At 30.6% G+C, this 20,319-nt stretch overlaps 2 protein-coding genes and 4 non-coding genes across 7 annotated transcripts; 2 read left to right on the plus strand and 4 right to left on the minus strand.

The window, feature by feature from the left end:
- Positions 1–6,659: 6,659 nt before the first annotated feature.
- Positions 6,660–6,818, minus strand: LOC115721506 (U1 spliceosomal RNA). The gene has a single exon (XR_004012525.1). It is a non-coding gene; the product is annotated as a U1 spliceosomal RNA (small nuclear RNA).
- A 197-nt stretch (positions 6,819–7,015) lies between these two features.
- LOC133034893 (cysteine synthase-like) lies at positions 7,016–10,929 on the plus strand. 2 transcript variants are annotated; one of them, XM_061110371.1, is made up of 11 exons: positions 7,016–7,316; positions 8,641–8,712; positions 8,815–8,924; positions 9,056–9,113; positions 9,319–9,582; positions 9,673–9,810; positions 9,905–9,956; positions 10,042–10,121; positions 10,358–10,417; positions 10,531–10,611; positions 10,720–10,929. In XM_061110371.1, exons 2-11 carry the CDS (start codon positions 8,674–8,676, stop codon positions 10,807–10,809), a joined length of 972 nt encoding a protein of 323 aa, XP_060966354.1. In that variant the 5' UTR covers positions 7,016–7,316; positions 8,641–8,673; the 3' UTR covers positions 10,810–10,929. The 2 variants fall into 2 exon arrangements, with proteins under 2 accessions (XP_060966354.1, XP_060966353.1); XM_061110370.1 differs by lacking the exon at positions 7,016–7,316 and adding an exon at positions 7,947–8,330.
- On the minus strand, positions 7,164–7,324 carry LOC133035233 (U1 spliceosomal RNA). The gene has a single exon (XR_009686511.1). It is a non-coding gene; the product is annotated as a U1 spliceosomal RNA (small nuclear RNA).
- A 106-nt stretch (positions 10,930–11,035) lies between the features above and the next one.
- Positions 11,036–11,196, minus strand: LOC115721448 (U1 spliceosomal RNA). The gene has a single exon (XR_004012471.1). It is a non-coding gene; the product is annotated as a U1 spliceosomal RNA (small nuclear RNA).
- A 679-nt stretch (positions 11,197–11,875) lies between these two features.
- On the plus strand, positions 11,876–15,411 carry LOC115719689 (cysteine synthase). The gene is made up of 11 exons (XM_030648834.2): positions 11,876–12,176; positions 12,453–12,547; positions 12,657–12,766; positions 13,305–13,362; positions 13,732–13,995; positions 14,075–14,212; positions 14,327–14,378; positions 14,559–14,638; positions 14,799–14,858; positions 14,945–15,025; positions 15,132–15,411. The coding sequence occupies exons 2-11, from the start codon at positions 12,509–12,511 to the stop codon at positions 15,219–15,221; spliced, it is 972 nt and encodes a 323-aa protein (XP_030504694.1). The 5' UTR covers positions 11,876–12,176; positions 12,453–12,508; the 3' UTR covers positions 15,222–15,411.
- A 59-nt stretch (positions 15,412–15,470) lies between these two features.
- LOC115721472 (U1 spliceosomal RNA) lies at positions 15,471–15,630 on the minus strand. Its single transcript, XR_004012493.2, has one exon. It is a non-coding gene; the product is annotated as a U1 spliceosomal RNA (small nuclear RNA).
- Between the last annotated feature and the right edge of the window lie 4,689 nt (positions 15,631–20,319).

Here is a 20,319-nt window from a genome sequence, read left to right on the forward strand (position 1 = left end):
AACAAGTAAGCAACTATTAGAGTGTTACTTACTCAATTTACTATTATTTTTTTGAGTAAATTACGCATACGGACGGAATTTCAAAATTAATATCACAACTAACGATGTTTAATTAATTGTGAAATATATAGTTAGTTTCTTGAACAATTATATACGTAGGTTTGTACTTATTATTTTGCTTTTTTTTTTATTTCTTTTTCTCTTTCTTTGTATGTACACACTACTTTATTTTTTATTTTATATTTCTTTCTTCTTTTTCCTAAACATCAATTCATCTCCTTCCTATTCTTTTTTTACCTGTTTTGAAAGTACATTTTTGATAATAACAATATGATTCTTTTCAAAATTATACTTTCTGGTTTTTTTTTTTTTAAAAAAAGTAGTTTTAAAATTATTTTCCAATTACATAGATAATTGTTTAGTCTTAAAAGTTCTATCATTATGATATATTTTTCAATGCAATCATTTTAATATGAGGGAAGCATATATTTTTTTTACTATTATTAGAAAAAATAATTTAAATTAAAAGTAATTTATAGTTTAACTAAAAAGCAAAATCAAAATTTAAGTTTAAACAAAATAAAATATATCAACTAATTTTATTGGTTATTAAAAATATATTTTATTATTTAATATTTAAAAGTTACTAAATTGTATACTACATAAATTTATATTGTGAAACAATATTGATCAATTTCTTATTATATTTTTCAAGTCACAACATTAATAATTATTTGTGCTAAAAAATTACACTATTACGATCTACTCTTAAAAATTAAAGATATATATTTTTTCCGACTAGTATTAAATAGGTAACATTTTAGTTACTAAATTGTATTCTCACAAATTTTTTTTGTAGAGCATTTTCGATTGTTTTTAAAAATAACTTATAAGAAAAGAACTATAGGTTTTTTACCGAATAAAATTTTCAGAATTAAAAGTAACCTTATAGCTTCTTAATAAAAAAAAGTAATAAGTAATAACTTAAATAAAATTCAAAATTAATGTGTCAACTGATTAATATTATTAAAAATTGTTTGTAATTTTTTTATAAAAGTTATTATATAGTATATATTCTATATAAACTTATTTTGAAAAGAAAGTTATACTTATTTTGCTAATATAAGCTACTTAGTAATTTTATGTATTTTATTATACTTTATTAGATTTAAATATATTTTAAAATAACGTAAACGTTACTATATAAAAATAAGCAAACAAAAAAGTAACATAAATGTATCTTCATGAACTATATATATAACTCAAATAAAATTATGATTTTAAAAGTTAGTAACAAATTTATATTTATATAATATATATATGGGTGCACTCTTAATGGGTATTACCCATGAATGGGTAAAATTAGAAAATTTTGAGTTTTTATACTTAATTTTTTTGTCTAATTAAAAAGATCTCTTATTTTTATATCATATGGGCTGAGATTGTTCCATCGGTAAAAAAAAAATAAAAAAAAAGTTTTTTATCAAGAAAATAAGAAAAGAAAAACTTGAGTTTGAGTTAAATATTTTTGTATGAACATATTTTTGATATAGTGTAAAAAGAGATATTTTTTGATATTTTTTTTAATTAAGTAGTTAAATTAAGAATAGAAATTTAAATTTGTGATTTAATTATTCGTTATTAGATCAAAATTCGAAGGTTTGATATTTTTAAAATTAATATTTATAGTTAAATTTGTTTAGTAACCATTCATGGGTAATACCCATTAAGAAGTGTTCCATATATATATAAAGATAATAATATTTTACAAACAAATTAGTATTTTCGTGTCTTATTTTTTTTAATAACATGTTATAGTAATTTTTAAATATATATTTTTAGGGGATTTTTTTATTTTTACATTTTAAAGTAGTTTTTTTTCACATTTTTATGGAAATCCATATAGCAACCTGCATATCAACTAATGGAGCAATCTAAATCACAACTTAAATTTAAATAACAACTACCGAAACAACTGAAATCATAAAAATAAAAACAAAAAGTTAAAAAAATATTATATGAGATGATTCCCTTCTTTTTATTAACAACAATGAAAAAAATAAACTAAAAGGTTTATTAGGAAAAAAAAAACTAAAAAGTTATTTTTGATTTTGAATATATGTTTTACACATTTTAAAATGATGACATTCAAAAATAATATTGTAGTTAGAAAAAATGATAAAAGTTAAAAATTAAAAAAGGAAAAAATAAATAATTTGTTGTTAAAAAAACAAAAAGGGAAAAAAAAAGGTCAGCAAAAGTGACGCTGACAATGAATTAATAATGCAGTGCATTATTTCTTATTCGGTATTACTAACCTTATTTTTAATAATTAAAATTATTTTTGTTATTTTTATAAATAATTATCTAATCATGTATAAATATAAAAAATCCCCTTTAAAATATTAGGTGAGGTTAGCACGTGCATCGCTTTTTATTCCATTTTAATTTTGTCTGCTAAAATGTTATTTTATAAATAATTGTAACAAAAAATATAAAATCTAATTTTGACATCTAAATTGTTGTACAAATTATAAATTAAAATACATATGTTAATATTATACAAGAGTAAGAATAAATTTTTAAATTGAGTATTTTAGTTAGATACAAGTATAATCATATATAAGATAATTATTATTTTGATATATTTTAAACATTATTTATATAATTTGTACATAATTTTTATATTGGCTTATAAAAAAAAAATCAAAAAAATCATAAAATTGTTATAAAAGTATTAGATTTATTGATTTTATATAGTAAGCATTCTTATTAGAGAAAATAAGAAAGTTAAATTAATATAATTTTCAATTAATAGGGATTTAATTAAATTTATTAAGATGAGTAGTAAAAATAAGAAAGTTATTTTTCTATTATAATTAAGTACTCTACAAGGTAAATAAGATATAGTAAAAGATAAAATATTAAATTTTGATTCTCTATTATCATATTCATATTACCAATATGAATTATATATAATGTGAGGATATATTATATGAGATTTGATTATATATCACATTATTTTATACTTTACACTTTATTAATATTAATATAATTATATATTTTTGTGAAGGGGGAAAGTGGTATGGTAATATCACACCATTACCACACTATGTAGCACATTAATTGAAGTAAAGGTGTAGGATGTCACTACACAAAAAATTATTTTAATATAATTATGTATTAATTTTTTAATTATGTTTAAGTCTATAGTTATTTCAATAATCGCGTATTTACACATAGAAATTAGCAGTTTATTATTATTTTTTTATATGTGCATGAGTAGAAATTAAGCTTTATTGCTAGAAATAGGTATTAGAGATGTAATTTCTCAATTACGGAAATTTTATTGAATTTTATGTGTGTCATACATGTTAATTATGAGATTTAACTTTTTCATGTTTTATGTTCGGTAATAGTGTAATTCGACAGTTTGACCATTAGTGTCACTTTGATATGGTTGAGTATCTTAGATTTAACGAGACAAGATTTATGGACAGTTAGAATATTGTAGTTATGCAGGGTAATTAGTTATGATAATTTTACCCCTACTTGTGAAGGTTACTTAGTAGACAAGTAAGGGAAATTTTTGTCTTTTTTTCAGCTAAGCTTATTCTAGAATTAATATTTAGTGGATTTTGATGAAAAGTAAACTGTTATATGCTGAAGTTACTAAATTATTCAAGAAGGAACTAGATAACTCCACCAAGAAAATCAAGTTACACTCTCTCTCTCTTCAAACCATCTTTCTCTCACCCCTAACCTAAACTCAGAGAAAAACCAAGAACAATTCATCCATTTAGCAAGGTTTTTCAGCTTTAATTTTAAGAGGAATTGTAAAAATAGATCAAGGTAAATTTTAAGTTTATTTTTTTTCCTTTGAATTTTCAAGTTAAAGTTTGGTTTTATGCATGATTTTGTGAAAGTGGTTCTGTATGAGTTTGGGGAGGTTAGAAATTGTTTTAGGGATTGATTATGATTGTTTGTGGTTGTTTCAAGGGCTCGTAGCAACTGTGGTTTGAGTTGAGTGGGCTTGAGTTTTAGAACTCAAAGCTTGCTCAATAATGGTGGTTTTATTTCAGAGATTTGTTGGTGCCTTTATTTGCTGAATTATGTTTAGAGCATGTTTTTAAGGTGTTTTGGAAAGTTTGAGCAAGTTTGGGTTAGAATTGAGGAAGAAATGTTCGAGTTTTATAACTCTGCTCAGAAATAGTTCATGGTTTCTCTAGGCAGGTAAATGGTTACCCATTTGGGGATTCGATTACCCGTTTGGAATGATTTTTGGGTACCTCAATTTTCATATTTTCTCGATATTTAGAGTATTGCACGCTATTTATTGATAGGGAAACTTCAAATTATGAGTTTAAGTCTCCAAAAGTATTTTAGCTAAACACTTACAAGTATTACATTAATGTGACTTAGGGCTTCCGATCATCGAGCAGTTTTTCCACTCAGGTTAACCGACACACCTGCTTACAGAATTGAGGTAAGATTAGTATAACATATGCATGGGCATCCGATCCAATCCAACATTTTTTTCCTCATCAGATCCAATCCAATTAGTAATTGGATTTGAAAAATTATCATCTGATCCAATCTAATTAGATCTTAAAATCTAATCCAATTACTAATTAGATTGGATCGATTTATTAATTGGATATCAAATTACACACCTAAATTTTAATATTAACTTAAAAATATGAAGAAAAATTAATACGTAAAAACTAAGTATCACCCTTTATTTAAGTTTAATACTCCATAAATATACCATCGTTACAAGTGTAATGTAACTAAAAGTTTCAAATAATTAAAACAACAATATTGCTAAGTAATAAAATAAAACAAAATATCATGAAAATAAATACACAAAACAACCAAATATTACAAATTCAACACAAAAAAATATAATAAAAAGATAATTAATATATATTATATTTTTCAATATTTTTTATCATATAATAATTTTTTAACATATACAAATGTAATTGGATTGAATCGGTTTTTAATTAGATTTTGAGATTGACATCCAATAACCGATCAAATCCAATCAGAATTCAACTTTTAGGATCCAATTGGGTTGGATTGGATTGGATTGGATCAGTTCAGTTCAATTGGATTGAATTGGATGTTGCCCACCCCTAGATGCACATATGCACATGTCTAGTATGCATGTTTCAGTTGCCATCAGATTAACATATCGGGGTATTAGTATGGTGTACACAGAGTTGCACCGTGATACCAACAAATATATATTAGGAAAAACAGAAAGCCATCATATTAACATATCAAGGTATCGGTATGGTGTACACGAAGTTGTACCGAAATACCAACAAATATATGTTAGGCTTTACAGAAAGTATGGACTAATTCTACCAACACTAGTACGCCTAGAGTACTGAGTGCATGTGGTATTATGGTTAGTTGTACTTATAGTATGGATTGATATTACCAACACTAGTACGCCTAGAGTACTGAGTGCATATGGTATTATGGTCAATCGTACTATAGTCAAGAACGTTCGAGACTCAGTCATACGCGTTGCACGCAGGTTTTAGACTGCATGGTAATTAAGTGTATGGACGCTAATTACAAGTCAAATAAATATTTATATTTTATATTTTTCTTATTGAGTCTATAAACTCACAATTATGTTTTCATGTGTGGTAAAGGCAAGGCCAAGGTTGAACAGTAGTGAGTTTGGAGCTAAGTGAAGATTGTACATATCTAGATGGTTAGACTTGGATTTTCCAAATCTTTGGTGTAACGTCCCCGCTTCAAGCCTCCATTGGGTCTTTACACCCACGGAATGATGGCTCTTATACACGAGTACGCCACTCTAGCTGCTTCATGGACTGATGACTGGCCCTACAGACCAACATGAGTGTTTCCAGCATGCTTTGTCCTCAATCGCATGCTTCTTGGGAAAACTTCCTAAGAGGTCACCCATCCTAAAATTGCTCTAGGACAAGCACGCTTAATTGTAGAGTTCTTTCATATGAGCTACCGAAAAACAAGATGCACCTTGTTGATATAGGTAGTACCAATCAATCCATTTAAGCCCTCTTCAATTATGTAGTCACATACCTACACAATCTCAGAATCATCCCGCTTGACCTTCCCCAGGCGATGTGGGATTGCACAGCTTAAATACCGAGTAAGTTGTGCACTCCTGGCAATTTCTCTTATGAATTAAGATAATTTGTTAAACATTGATGTGACATAATATTAAATCAATCTAAGTGTGTCAACTCAACTAACTATTTTTGTAGATTCCATTAATTATGTAGATACTTTTTTCTTTTCTTAAAATACTTAAATTAATTGATGTGTCACAATTAGATTAGTTTATTGCATTATGAGACACCATAGATCTTAATTCTTCTCTTATCTACATTGATTATATTAATATAATATATATGATAACTTAAATTTTAGTGTTTTTTTTCGGAGAGGGCTTAATTTTAGTGTTGAATTATACATTTTCACTTTTGTGCAAACATGTACTTTCTTTCAAGATACATAATCTAATTACCACAATTGAAAAAATATATATAAAATATAATAAACAGTAGAAAAATGGGGTACTTTCAATATACATAATAAGCAAATTGCCACAATAGAAAACACATAAATGTAGAAAAATTGGAAATTAATTTAGAGAGGGGCCGCGCGTACACAGCCCCCACTACCACAAATTACGACGTACAATCTCCTCGAATGGGAGATGTTAGGCAAGTGCACCTCCAAAGTGCAATGGAAGCCACCTACCTAGGCCATGGGCCTTCTTGATCACCCATAGACCCCGTCCAGGTATGTAAGTTTTTTCACTTCTACTTATTCTTGTTTTATTAGTCACTCCTGACCCCTTCTTTTGTTCTTTCCTGATGTGGGACTTTATAGTACATGTTATCCAAATTGTTCAAATTACTATATATATATATAAATATATTTTGGAATTTGGGTGTTAATAAAGATTTCATGAATGAGATAAAATGGGTAAGAATAGAAAACAAACTTAACATACGTTTATTATACAGATAGGAATAAGCTTTAAAAATTCATCAATATCTTACCAAAAAAATCATAAATAGCTCCCAAAAATATAACATTAAGAACTAAAAAACATTGAAAAAAGTAGAAGAGAAAAATTGAGATACATTTAGAGAGGGGCCGCGCGAACGCAGGCCCCCGCTGCCACAAATTATGACGTTAGTTCTCCTACTTGAGGAGACCATGGACAAGCACCCTTCCTAAGTGCAATGGAAGTCACAAGCCCAGGCCATGGTCCTTCTTGATCGACCATTGACCCCGTCCAGGTAAGTAATTAATCCAGAGCTACTTATGTTTAATTTATACATCTACTAACCTCCACCTTCACTTATGCGTGTTCCATGTGGGACTCTTCCATTTAATGATACAAATATAATCGATAGGGATTTAGAGATTACAGACTTTCCTTTTCATAGAAATGTGAAATTAACTTTTCTTTATATAAGGGGTTCATGGAACTTATTCTTTGTCATCTCCATGTGAAAAAGAAAACTGCTAAGATTTCCTTCTTAAAATAATTTCAGTAGCAAAGTGAAAAATGGTCTTTGAGGAGTAAAATTTAAGCATATGATACCTCAAATTTACAACCGCCTGCTGCAATTAGAGATAGGTTCCAATTCATTAAATTAAAAGAGACCATAATAACGTTATATGGAGAAGACGAAGAGCAAAAGACCATTTAGTAACGAAATTTTATTTTATGCAACAAATAATAGTTGCTGTACTGCTAGCAAGGTAACCCAACTAAAATTTGTTTTTGGAAACACTTTTGCAAAACAAAGTGTTTTACATCTGGGGATGGATGAGCCGTAACAAGTAATTAAGGACAAGCAAAGCAAATATCTTCAAGATTTATAATTGAAAAAGAGCATTATTTAAATCAAGGACTAGAGTTATCCATGGAGTTGTAGATAATTTAAATTAATTGGTTAGTTTTTTACTTGTTTATGTTGATTGGATTAAGAAAAGAATTGTCCCAATGCTACAACAACGCATAGATTCCTGTATACTGTAGAACAAGACAAACACATAAAACACGACCATCGATTGTGATAAAAAAATAGACCCAAATATATGTGGGACCAAGCATAGATAAAAAAAAAAAAAAACAAAAAACAAAAAAAACTTCCAATCAAAGTGAAAAAAGTATCATTTATCACAAAACACTAAAAAGGAATTACTACAAGAACATAGACTTGGGACTGTGAGCGAAATAATGAGTATCACACAACACAACAATACCCGCAGACTGCAGTGACCGGTGTTCAGCCTTAAAACAGGTTAAAGGAAGATGTAGTACTTAGATTGCTTGTGCCTTGTTGGTTTGAGGCACTCTGCAAACACTAATGTTTGAGTTAGTTGGTTTTGACCAAATTGTTATTTCAGTTTCTGGTACTGATTATTGAATATATTTCATGGTCTGTTTCACATATTGGGTGATTTTGTCATTCTACCTTATACAGAATATGTGGTTTTTGTTTTTTCCTGTAATTTTACAGGTATTGAGCCTTTGAATTTTTTCTACTCGTCCCTTTTAACTAATTATACCTTTGTTTTCAAAATGGTCCTCGGCAACTTTGGCCTTTGAAGAAAACAATTTGTGGTTGTTTGAAATAAAATAACATGGAGGGCAAGTTCAGAATCAAAAAAGATGTTACTGAAGTAATTTTTCTTTACCAGAAATTAATTTTATGAATTTATTTATTTTTTGTTGCTTTTATGCGGTTTTACTAATGGTCTTCTCTTTTATTTTGGTTCGTGTAGTTGATTGGTAATACGCCAATGGTTTATCTCAACAATGTTGTGGATGGCTGTGTAGCCAGAATTGCTGCCAAGCTAGAAATGATGGAGCCTTGCTCTAGTATTAAAGACAGGCACATACATATATAAATCCTCTTCTATTTCTTTGAAACTAATATCATATTTCTAGGCAATTGGTCAATTTTAGAGTTTTCTATAGATTGATTAACAATGCATTTGACCTTATTGTTCTTCTGGTATTCAGAATTGCCCACAGCATGATTCAAGATGCAGAGGAGAAAGGTCTAATCACACCAGGAAAGGTTAGTCGTGATAGTTTTCAATGTCTAGAGTTATAGTTATATTTTTGACCATACATATTTCATAGCATGGTATTACTGTCCAGCCCATTTGAAAGCTTTTCTAGTTCAGCAATTATGTTTCTGTAACATGATTTCTTTCTGAATTTAAACAAATTATCTTTGTTCTGATTTTGCTTAATTTATTGGGATTGGGGTTTGATTGAAGACTGTCCTCATTGAGCCTACAAGTGGCAATACTGGTATTGGATTAGCATTCATAGCAGCACTTAAGGGTTACAAGCTTAAACTTACCATGCCAGCTTCAATGAGTCTTGAAAGAAAAATTATACTTCGAGCTTTTGGAGCTGAGGTGTATCTTACAGATCCTGCAAAGGCCTTTAAAGGGGGTCTAGATAAGGCTTTGGAGTTGCTAAAGAACACACCAAACGGTTATATGCTTCAGCAATTTGAAAATCCTGCTAATCCTAAGGTACCATAATGTAATTCTTAGTCTTATGAGTTTACCATATTTGGTCAGATTTTGAGTTGGGTTCTTATGTTTTTTCTTTCTTTCTTCCAGATTCATTATGAAACAACTGGCCCAGAAATATGGAGGGACTCGGGAGGAAAAGTTGATGCATTGGTTTCAGGGATAGGGACTGGAGGTACAGTAACTGGAGCAGGGAAGTTCCTTAAGGAGCAAAACTCAGAGATCAAGGTTGAATTTTAATTTAGTTGTGAATGAGAAAAATGGTGTTCAAAGAGAGAGAGAAGTTAATGTACTAATGGTATATTTTCTTGTTTGTATGTAGATTTATGGGGTAGAGCCTGTAGAAAGTGCAGTCTTGTCTGGTGGATTGCCTGGTAATTTATCAGTTTAAATTTATGTGGCTTAAATTTATTGTTTTAGTTTGTCCTAATATAGATATATCTGTTGTTTTCTTATAAGGAAAACATCTGATCCAAGGACTGGGTGCTGGTATAATTCCAGATATTCTAGATGTTAGCCTGCTACATGAAATTTTCCAAGTAAGTTTTGGAGCTACTTATACTGGTTTTGAATTTGACATATAATTTGTATCTGCCTCATGAGTCATTGTTCCAATTTCCTAATGAAAACATCACCACTATGAGTGAAGTGTTGCAACCTAAGCTAAATATGTCATTTGGTCATGAAGTTCAAATGGGAATATCTTTAACTTGATTGTTAGAAACCTAATAATGAAGTCATTTCATATTCTTTTCGATGCTGTCAATGTTTTCAGATATCCAGCGAGGAAGCGATTGAGATGGCCAAGCTGCTTGCCTTGAAAGAAGGCTTACTGGTGTGTCATTCAATTTCCTAATGATATTAAATAAAGAATAAAAAGCTCTAGATTTCTTTTGCTTTTAATATATCCAATTATGATGCTCATTTAGGAAGATGTATGTTTTACAGGTAGGAATTTCATCTGGTGCTGCAGCTGCTGCTGCCATTAAGCTTGCGAAAAGGCCAGAAAATGCTGGAAAGCTCATTGTGGTAAGTCATATTCTTCTCTTAAATTTACTTCTATATTGAAAGATTATTGTGTGCGTAATCCGATTATATTTTCATGGATTAATATCATTTAATTTTGTCAATGTTCAGGTTGTCTTCCCTAGTTTTGGAGAACGTTACCTTTCTACTGCCCTATTTGACTCCATCAGGCATGAGGCAGAAAACATGACTTTTGATTGAAGTTTATTTTTTTTTTTCGTTAGGACTTTGACTGAAGATTTTAAATACAGTTGTTTGAAGATAGTTATTTTGTAAGATTTAATGGTTAAATTCATAATAGCAATCCCATCAAGTTGACTATTTTGTACGAAAGAAACAGTTCGCACAACTATATCATTTTGCTTTCACAGTTAAAATTCAATAACTAAAATTGCAAATTAAAAACTAAAATATGGAACTTAATTGGAGAGGGGCCGCGCGAACGCAGGCCCCCGCTGACACAAATTATGACGTTGGCTCTCCCACTTGGGGAGACCATAAGCAGGCACCCCTCCTAAGTGCAATGGAGGTCACCAGCTCAGGCTATGGGCCTTCTTGATCACCCATTAACCCCGTCCAGGTAAGTATGTTATGCAGTTTCCTATCTTTCCTATCTATACATCCAATTCTTCAACCAATTTCTATACTTTTCCAATGTGGGACTCTTATATTGCATCCTACACAACACGTGAAAACAAATTACCAATATCAAGTTAGGCTCTTGAGAAGCGACATTCTGATTTGGAGGATTAAGGACATGAAAATACTAATGAGTAACCAGTCTTAAAAATTTTATAGACTTTTCCCTTTATAGATTTTTATCTCACTAAAAGTATGAATGCAAGTACAGAATAACACTTTCAAAATCCATTGCATAAAACCATAAAACAGCTTGAAAATTTGGCTGAGATCAAAGCAAACTATAAAACAAAGAAATCAATAAGCATTACATAAGAAAGAAAGAAATTGCATTTAAGGTGAGGTCTACTTCATATAAATATATATATATATTGCTGTTGTTATGTATTGAATTGGTCTCTGCTCTTTTTGTTTTGTACTTGTTTATTATGTTGATTGGATTAAAAAAGATTATCCCAAAGATTTGATTATCTATAGATTCATGTACCAAATACCAACCACAATGCAGAAGATGACCATAAGATTTAACAAAGAAAATATTGGATCCAAATGTGGACCCCAAGCATGGAGAAAAGTACAATCTTGCTTTCCAAGTAATGCCACTTACCTAAAATCATTAAGATAAAGAACTACCGTTAAAACTTAAAGCATAGACTCACTCAACTCTGAGTATATCAAAGGAGCCTGAGTCAACACTCAAACATAAAGTACAATTAAGCTGCAACTTTAGTCACAAACAAAATAAAATATGTATATAGTAGAGAAAAACTATGAAACCAACAATTAGGTGTTATTTATATCATGATGAACTTTGTATATAAAGAGATATTCATGATGAACTTAGTCTCATAATCTTTTTTCTTTGTTGTTGGTTCTGAGTTACTTTACTTCAGATCAGATTTGCAAGGATTTGGAAGTTCCACAACTGAGTATGACTTTTTATTGTTTCCATAAATTGATTGTTCATGTACTTTTAAGTTGAAGCATGTTCGATCTAAATCATTAGATTGTCTCTTATGTTTTAGTTTTCAAATCCTCCTAAATTTCTTTTTGAGCTTTATTGATTTTGACAAGTTTATTATATCAAGTAGTTCCTTTTATCAGATACTGGATACTGAGCCTTTGACTTTGACTTTTATACCATACCTTGCACTATTTGTGCTTTTCTTCGTTTTTTCTAACAAAATGGTATGCTGCTGTTTTAGCCTTTGGAGCTTAGAGAGGGAGAAAATAGCTCTGTAGTTCTTTGAAATAGAATAAGATGGAGGGCAAGTTCGCAATCAAGAAAGACGCTACTGAAGTAATTTATCTTTGTCATAACTTAATCTTATGATGCTTCTTTTGCTTGCTATATATAGTTATATACTACTTTACTAATGGCTTTCTTTTTTTAATTTTGGTTCATGTAGTTGATTGGCAATACGCCAATGGTTTATCTCAACAACGTCGTTGATGGCTGTGTAGCCCGCATTGCTGCCAAGCTAGAAATGATGGAACCTTGCTCTAGTGTCAAAGACAGGCAGGCACAAATATATAAATTTTAGGGTAAATAGCGGCATAAGTATCCAAAGTTTTATGTTTGTAAGCGGCATAAACCCAATGTTTATTTTTAGTGGCATAAGTACCCAATGTTTGTGAAACTGTAATTTTTTTTCAGTTTTGTCAATACAGACTCTATTTTGAATTTATTTAAAGAACATTTGGAAGTAACTGATCCTATATATTTCTATTTAGACCCAATGATAAAAAATTTAGGCCTTATATGTACCCTGTTTAAGACAATATCAGAGTCTATACTGACAAAATTAGAGAAAAATTACAATTTTACAAACATTGGGTACTTATGCCGCTAAAAATAAACATTGGGTTTATGCCGCCTACTAACATAAAACTTTGGGTACTTATGCCACTATTTACCCTAAATTTTATTTCAATAGTTCTTTGGAATCTACATTAATTTTAATCGATGTTATGAGAATTCTAACCTTTTGTGTTTGTGTTAGAACTTTTGATTGATAAAAAAACTATGCAATTGGTCTCACTGTTCTGGTATGCAGGATCGCATACAGTATGATTCAAGATGCAGAGGAAAAGGGCCTAATTACACCAGGAAAGGTTAGTCATGAAGATTTCCTATATTTAATATATGGTTATATAATTGGCCATACATATTCTATAGCATGGTATTACTATATATCGAGCCATTGCCATAGTACATATACAGTTTTTATGCAATCCAAATCTAGTAAATGTTTTATATATATATGCTAATAATTTTCCCGCTACAAGTTCAAACTAAGTTCAGTTTAGTTCTTTTCTTCTCTTTATTTCAAATTTTGTTAAGCCTCAAAAGCAAGTATGTTCAGTCAGTCATACAAGGGAGGCTACCACACATGTAATTGATTTGTTGAATTTCTGAACTCTGAACTAACATCTTTTTCTGACCGGCTATGCTTGAATAATGTGCGTGTGGTGGGGTGAAAGACTGTCCTAGTGGAGCCTACTAGTGGCAACACCGGCATTGGATTGGCATTTGTTGCAGCAGTCAAAGGTTATAAAGTAAAATTAGTTATGCCAATTATAAGCAGTCTCGAAAGAAGAATGGTGAACCGAGCTTTTGGAGCTGAGGTGTACATCGGAAACCCTGAAAAAGGGATTCAAGGGGTTTTTGATAAGGCCTTTGAGCTAGTAAATGAGACCCCTAACAGCTACATGCTTAATCAATTTGAAAATCCAGCCAATCCAAAGGTATTATGCAGAAACAATGGGGTCTGTGATGTTGCCATCATGATCAGATTATTTAATTAAGCTGTCTTTGTTCTTGCAGATACATTATGAGACCACTGGCCCTGAAATATGGAGAGATTCTGAAGGGAAAATTGATGTCTTGGTTGCAGGGATAGGAACTGGGGGTACAGTAGCAGGTGCAGGGCAGTTTCTGAAGGAACAGAACCCAAATATCAAGGTTCATACTTTATATACAACATGTGTCTAGTTTCGATCATTTTTTGTTGTTTGAAAAGGGAGATGGAAACTATTTTTAATTATGTTAATTGGGCTTCTCTTTAATTATGTATAGGTTTATGGGGTAGAACCAGCAGAAAGTGCAATCTTTAATGGTGGAGCACCAGGTGAGCAATTATTCTTAAATCACTTGGTATCCATATTCATCGTTGTGCTTTGCTCTCTCTTATATTTTTGGATATTTAGTTCTTGTAAAAAACAAAATCTTCAGCTTGTCATTTTTGTTGCATTTATGATTAAATTATTGAATTTTCTAACTAGACACGCATGGTTTGGACATGTCTTAGGGAAACATGCTATCCAAGGACTTGGAGTTGGTTTTGTCCCAGAAGTTCTTGATGTTAAGCTACTTGATGAAGTTATTCCAGTAAGTTTAAAACCATTTTGCATATTTCTCAATTCTCAATAGTAGTTGTTAAATGTTAGACCAAATAAATTCTCCTGGTCAACAAGTTCAATGGAAACTTCCATGATTTAATTATACAAAGCTGCTAATGAAGTCATGCCATATTCCTTTCAATAACCAGGTATCAGGCCAGGAAGCCATTGATATGGCCAAACTTCTAGCCTTGAAAGAAGGTCTGCTGGTATGTCATCTAATTTACCTTTTTATCATTTGACTTAATTGAGTTAATGACTTACCTTACTTATTTTAAGAACATATATTTTGCAGGTAGGAATTTCATCTGGTGCTGCAGCTGTTGCGGCCATTAAGATTGCAAAGAGGCCTGAAAATGCTGGAAAACTTATTGCTGTAAGTCTTGATGTGTTCTTTTAAAGATTATTATCTTTGTGGTGGTGGACAATACTCTAATATAATGGACTAATATATTTAGTTGATTCTGTTTAAAAAAATTCAGGTTATATTCCCCAGCTTCGGAGAACGTTACCTTTCTACTGAACTATTTGACTCCATCAGGCAAGAGGCAGAGAACATGACTTTTGACTAAACATTATTCAGAGTTTGCTTCATCGTAATTGTTATGTATTGGATTTAGTCATCCAAATATCAGATCTTTCTTGTCACTTACTCAGCAACCAGATTTTTACAAAATAAATTTCTCATCTTCACTTGTGTTCTAATGTATTGAATTCAGCCATAATTTAATCAGATCTTGATAGCTGTTTAGTTAGTTTCAACTGCATAGAGAAGAATATGAGTATGATGAGACTAGAGCAATATTGAAAGACTAAATTGACAGGGGCCGCGCGAACGCAGGCCCCCACTGGCACAAATTATGACGTTGGTTCTCCCACTTGGGGAGACCATGGGATAGCACCCCTCCGAAGTGCAATGAAGGTCACTAACCCAGGCCATCGACCTTCTTGATCACCTATTGACCCCGTCCAGGTAAGTGCCTTTAGCCGTGGGCTACTGTTGTTATCTATAGATCTCTTTTCCCAACCTAATCGTATTCTCCTTCGATGTGGGACTACGCTATTCATGCTATTCTTCCTAATTTTGAACACTAGAATAGTGCTGACAACAATGGAATGAAAATAAAATGAAAGGCCAAGAGTTTTTTTTTTTTCAAACCAATAGCCTATGATGCATGCAGCAAATATTTTGTAAGCAGATAATCTCTAATATAATTGTTTTTCTTTTTAAAGAATAGTCTATTAATTGGAAAATTAGACCAAATGGTCATTACAAAGTAAGTCATTCGAGAGATAAAAAACAAGAAAACACCCATACTAGTGGTGGGCGAAGGTCCACCGAGTCATATTATAAGCGGCAAAATTACATGATTTACGAATACAGGAAAACATACAACCGATAAAACTATTAGAGAGCTCATAACAAAAATTAAAATAGTTCTCAATCTACCAACACGACGAGAAACACGATTGATAGAGTTGATGACGACCCTAGAGTTGAGGCGGTGGCTTGTTGCACATTTAATAGTTCATTTGACTAAATTAAATGAACATTTATTAATAATTTCTACATTGTTCATTTACGCTTCAGGCTTTTTCAACTCATTCTAACTTAACTTTGAATAATATTGATTTACAGTTGGTATATATCATTTTGAACTATATCGTTTTTATATACTTTGTGCAAGAATTATTTTCAAAAATTATCATCGATCCCAACTGCTTTTCTCCCCCTGATCTAGAGAATTTTTAAAATTTGTGATATCTAATAATATTAATACACCAAAGGGATTTCAATTTATCACAATGAATCAATATTTGTTTTAACTCATATACTATATGACATTGAACTTCAAGTTCAATAAACTTTAGGTTCAAGTTCAATACTTATGAACTTAATTCATTTCTAAGAATGAGTCATAAGTGCATAATTAGAAATATATAAATTTATAAATTTTACAAATGCATGATCATATAATCGTATCACATCAATAAGAAACTATGCAATAAAAATCTAACAATGGCTCGAGATTATTAAAGAAATATAATTTAAATATTTTCTATGTGCAAATATATACACATTCTTCTTTTGAGCCTTATAAATTAACAATGAGAAGAATCTTCTGGTTCTTCAACAAAATTTAGTCAAATCCTTTACAATTTATTGCATATGATTGATCATGTTAAAATAACTCAATTCATGAACTTCAGGTTCACTATAATTTGTATTTCAATGAAACTTTCATAAGGTAATGTAAAATCACTTCAACATAATCATTACAAGTTTCATTTTTATATACACGAATAATATAATTATATTATTCTCCAAAATATATGCACTCTTCAGGAGTCACTATTATGTTTATCAAACTTTATATTTCTTCAGGAATCACTATCATCAATTTAATGATGTGTATAATTTACATGACAACTTCATCATGTTATTGTAATGGTCAAATAGATATAACCATAATATATCATTCATTTTTCCTTGTATCTTTCTAACAAGTCGTCTAATTTATTAATAAACTATTCATTAAACTAATTATCATGACTTGATATATTATATTAAATGTACAATTAGTACATATAATAAGTTATTTCTTATCACTTTCACAACTAGATAAAAGTTATACATCTAGGTACATACAAAGATATTTTACTACTCCAAGTAGCAATTGTATGTAAGACTTCTTCATGAAGCTTTTCAAATAATCATTTTGTGATTCTTTATCACTTTTATTATATTGGTGTTGGGTTTTGTGCCCTAAATAAATCTCATTTCAATATAATCAGATTTACTAATTAATAAAGATCAAAAATCACATTTTATGTTGCATGGTTCTCATGATTTATTTCATGATTATAAATTCTATTAGGTCCAGAACATATGTATTTGTTCATGATTATAGTGTTGTCAGCACAGTGGAATATGATCATAATTATATGTTCAAAAGTTTAATTCCCTGATTTGTCAGTTCACTAGATTTAGACTGCCATGATAATCAGCGATAGGTATACTTACACCTTGGATAAGTGTTATGTCCTTTCCACGGCATTGGCAAAGTTTACCAGTATCGGATGTATGGAGTATACATTGGAAGGGACCGATATTGAACTTGGATTAGATATGATAAATTTACCGTAATATCTATTCAATTCAATATCACCTAGTTGATCCTAGATCAAATGATCTTAATCCTGACATAGTTAGGTTCGATCTTAAGAGTGTTATCCGTGTTCTTTTATTTGTTAGTTAAGTCTACTTTTTGGTCAGGGTGATACGTACATTTTGGGAACATGATAGTACAATTAAGTGGGAGCGCTAAACATAGATATGGAATCTATAACTTCTATAGGTATTTAGAAGTGAAACAATGATTTCCTTTGAGCTTAGTTGAATAGAGATAAATGATTGAGATCTCATTTTAGTGATTATATTAGTTCACTAAAATATCATTTATGGGTGGCTAAGTATTTTAAGGATAAAATACATTGAAAGGGTGTAACGGTAATTTTATCCCTATGCAATGTAGATCATCTATAGAGGATCATTGATTATTAGGATTATAACAATGAATAATTAATACGTATCTATATCGTGGAACATATAAAGCGTTCTATATAACTGAGAGTGCGATTCCAAGTTCTATGGTGGATGCAATGAGGAATTAATAATTCCTCATTGGAAGCTCGGTTATATAGGCTCATGGTCCCCATACTAGTTGAGATAAACTGCTTGTAAGACTCAGTTAATTGATTTTAGTTAATCAATTATAATTCTAAAATTATACTATGTCTAGTTTATGAATTTTTCACTATGGCTTGATTGTGAAGAAATATTGTTTTGGGGTTCATTTGTTAATTAAGAGATTTTATGGAGTCTAATTAATAAATATTATAAATGAAAATTTTATTTGATAATTATTTTAATTATTAAATAAATAGTTTTGGCATTTATAGGGTTGAAGTTGCAAAAAGTGGTATTTGTAAAAATAGGTAAAATAGTTGAGAAAAATGATAAAGACCAAACCAATGTGGGGCCCATTAAGTGGCCGGTCATAGGGTGCTCATTTTACTCTATTTTTATTAATTTTTCATTCCTAATAATTCAACCCTAACCATATTGAAGAATAGTATAAAAGGAAGGTTATGGTCTCTTCATCCAAACTAATGTTGTTACGAATTTTATGTTTATTACGCAAGTATACGCAATCAAGTAGTATCTCACGCAAGTGAGGTCGAACCACAGGGAATTGGATTAAGTACTACTAAACTATACTTATGATTCTATTTGGTAAAATAATAAGTTTGCAATTTAAAAGTAAATAACTCAGAAAATTAACAAGAAAATAAACGACGATTAATCAAGATGAGAGATTAGGGAGGTGAATCCTGTTGATAAGTTACCAATGTTAATACCTAATTGCTATCCTTATCTTAATGTGAATGACAGATTATAAATTAACCTAACTCTTTTCAGATCTTTTAGGTTCTAAATCTTATGTTCTCTAATTAACTTCTTAATTAAATCAACACAAAATCAGCATTAAGCAATAATCTATTCGTCACTGAGGCTATGTAAATACTTTCGTTTCACATCAAAACCTAGACTATCCAATTTTAGCATTCTCAATTCTCACTTTTCAGATTTCGAATTGAGATCATTAAACATGTAAAAGGTGATCAAGCTTGCACATGGAATTAAACACAAATAGAAATAGTATTCACACACAAGATGAAGGAATGGCAATTATTTATTAACTAGGCATAAACTTAAACAACATTCATCATCCTCCCTTAATGGGAAATTTAGCTCAACATAACTCTAAAAACATCCATGATTAAATCAAAAACAAAACTATACATAAAAGAAGAAATTAAGGGTAAAAGAAAGAAACTAGAAGGTGATATTGCTCCGGGTCTTCAAGATAGCTTTCTCTCCACTTGCATCCACTATTTAGGTCTCTTTCTGCTTACTTTGACCTTCAGTGTCGTATTCCTTATATAGGGATGAGAGGTGTGCCTCCAATTTGAGAAAAAATCAAAATTAGGTCAAATCTGCGATTTCCGTACCTAGTCGCGACTAGCATTTAAGTTGGTCGCGACTACAGGCAAACCTCGAAAATCAGAGGTTCTGCCAAATCTCGAAGTCGCGACCAGAGTCGCGACCAGGAAAAAGGGTCGCGACCTGGCTCTCTGGAGGTCGCGACTACTGACGCGTCTGGAGCCGAATTTCCAATTTTTTTCCAGTTTGTCCCAGTTTTTCGCCATTTGACTGAATTTAAACTTTAACACCCCGGGAACTTGAAACAATGTAAATCAAGCGTAAATCTGCTCCAAAAGACACCAATAGACGAGAAAATGCTAACTTTAAAGACCCGAAACATAGGCTAAATATAACCTAACAAAATCCCCCAAACTAGATTCTTACTCGCTCCCGAGTAAGGTAAAAAAAAAAAAAAAACTAACTACGCTATCAGATAATCACTACGCTGCTGACTCATGCTCTGTTTTCTTCCTTGCATAAACTAGAATTTCGATCCTAATAACTCTAACAATTAACTCAGATGCTCAATTCATAACACTATATACAACTACAAAAATTTATTCAAATGTGAAACATTGTTATAAAAGTTTTACTCTTTCCAACAGTTCCACAGCCCGATA

Source organism: Cannabis sativa, chromosome 2 (assembly GCF_029168945.1).
Source record: "Cannabis sativa cultivar Pink pepper isolate KNU-18-1 chromosome 2, ASM2916894v1, whole genome shotgun sequence".
Lineage (NCBI taxonomy): Eukaryota > Viridiplantae > Streptophyta > Magnoliopsida > Rosales > Cannabaceae > Cannabis > Cannabis sativa.

Coding starts and splice junctions, on each gene's coding strand:
- LOC133034893 (XM_061110371.1), top strand. CDS start 8,674: ATGGAGGGCAAGTTCAGAATCAAAAAAGATGTTACTGAA. Junction 9,957..10,041: donor CTTGTCTGGTGGATTGCCTG/GTAATTTATCAG, acceptor TTTTCTTATAAG/GAAAACATCTGATCCAAGGA. Junction 10,418..10,530: donor CCTTGAAAGAAGGCTTACTG/GTGTGTCATTCA, acceptor TATGTTTTACAG/GTAGGAATTTCATCTGGTGC.
- LOC115719689 (XM_030648834.2), top strand. CDS start 12,509: ATGGAGGGCAAGTTCGCAATCAAGAAAGACGCTACTGAA. Junction 14,639..14,798: donor TACTTGATGAAGTTATTCCA/GTAAGTTTAAAA, acceptor TTCAATAACCAG/GTATCAGGCCAGGAAGCCAT. Junction 14,859..14,944: donor CCTTGAAAGAAGGTCTGCTG/GTATGTCATCTA, acceptor TATATTTTGCAG/GTAGGAATTTCATCTGGTGC.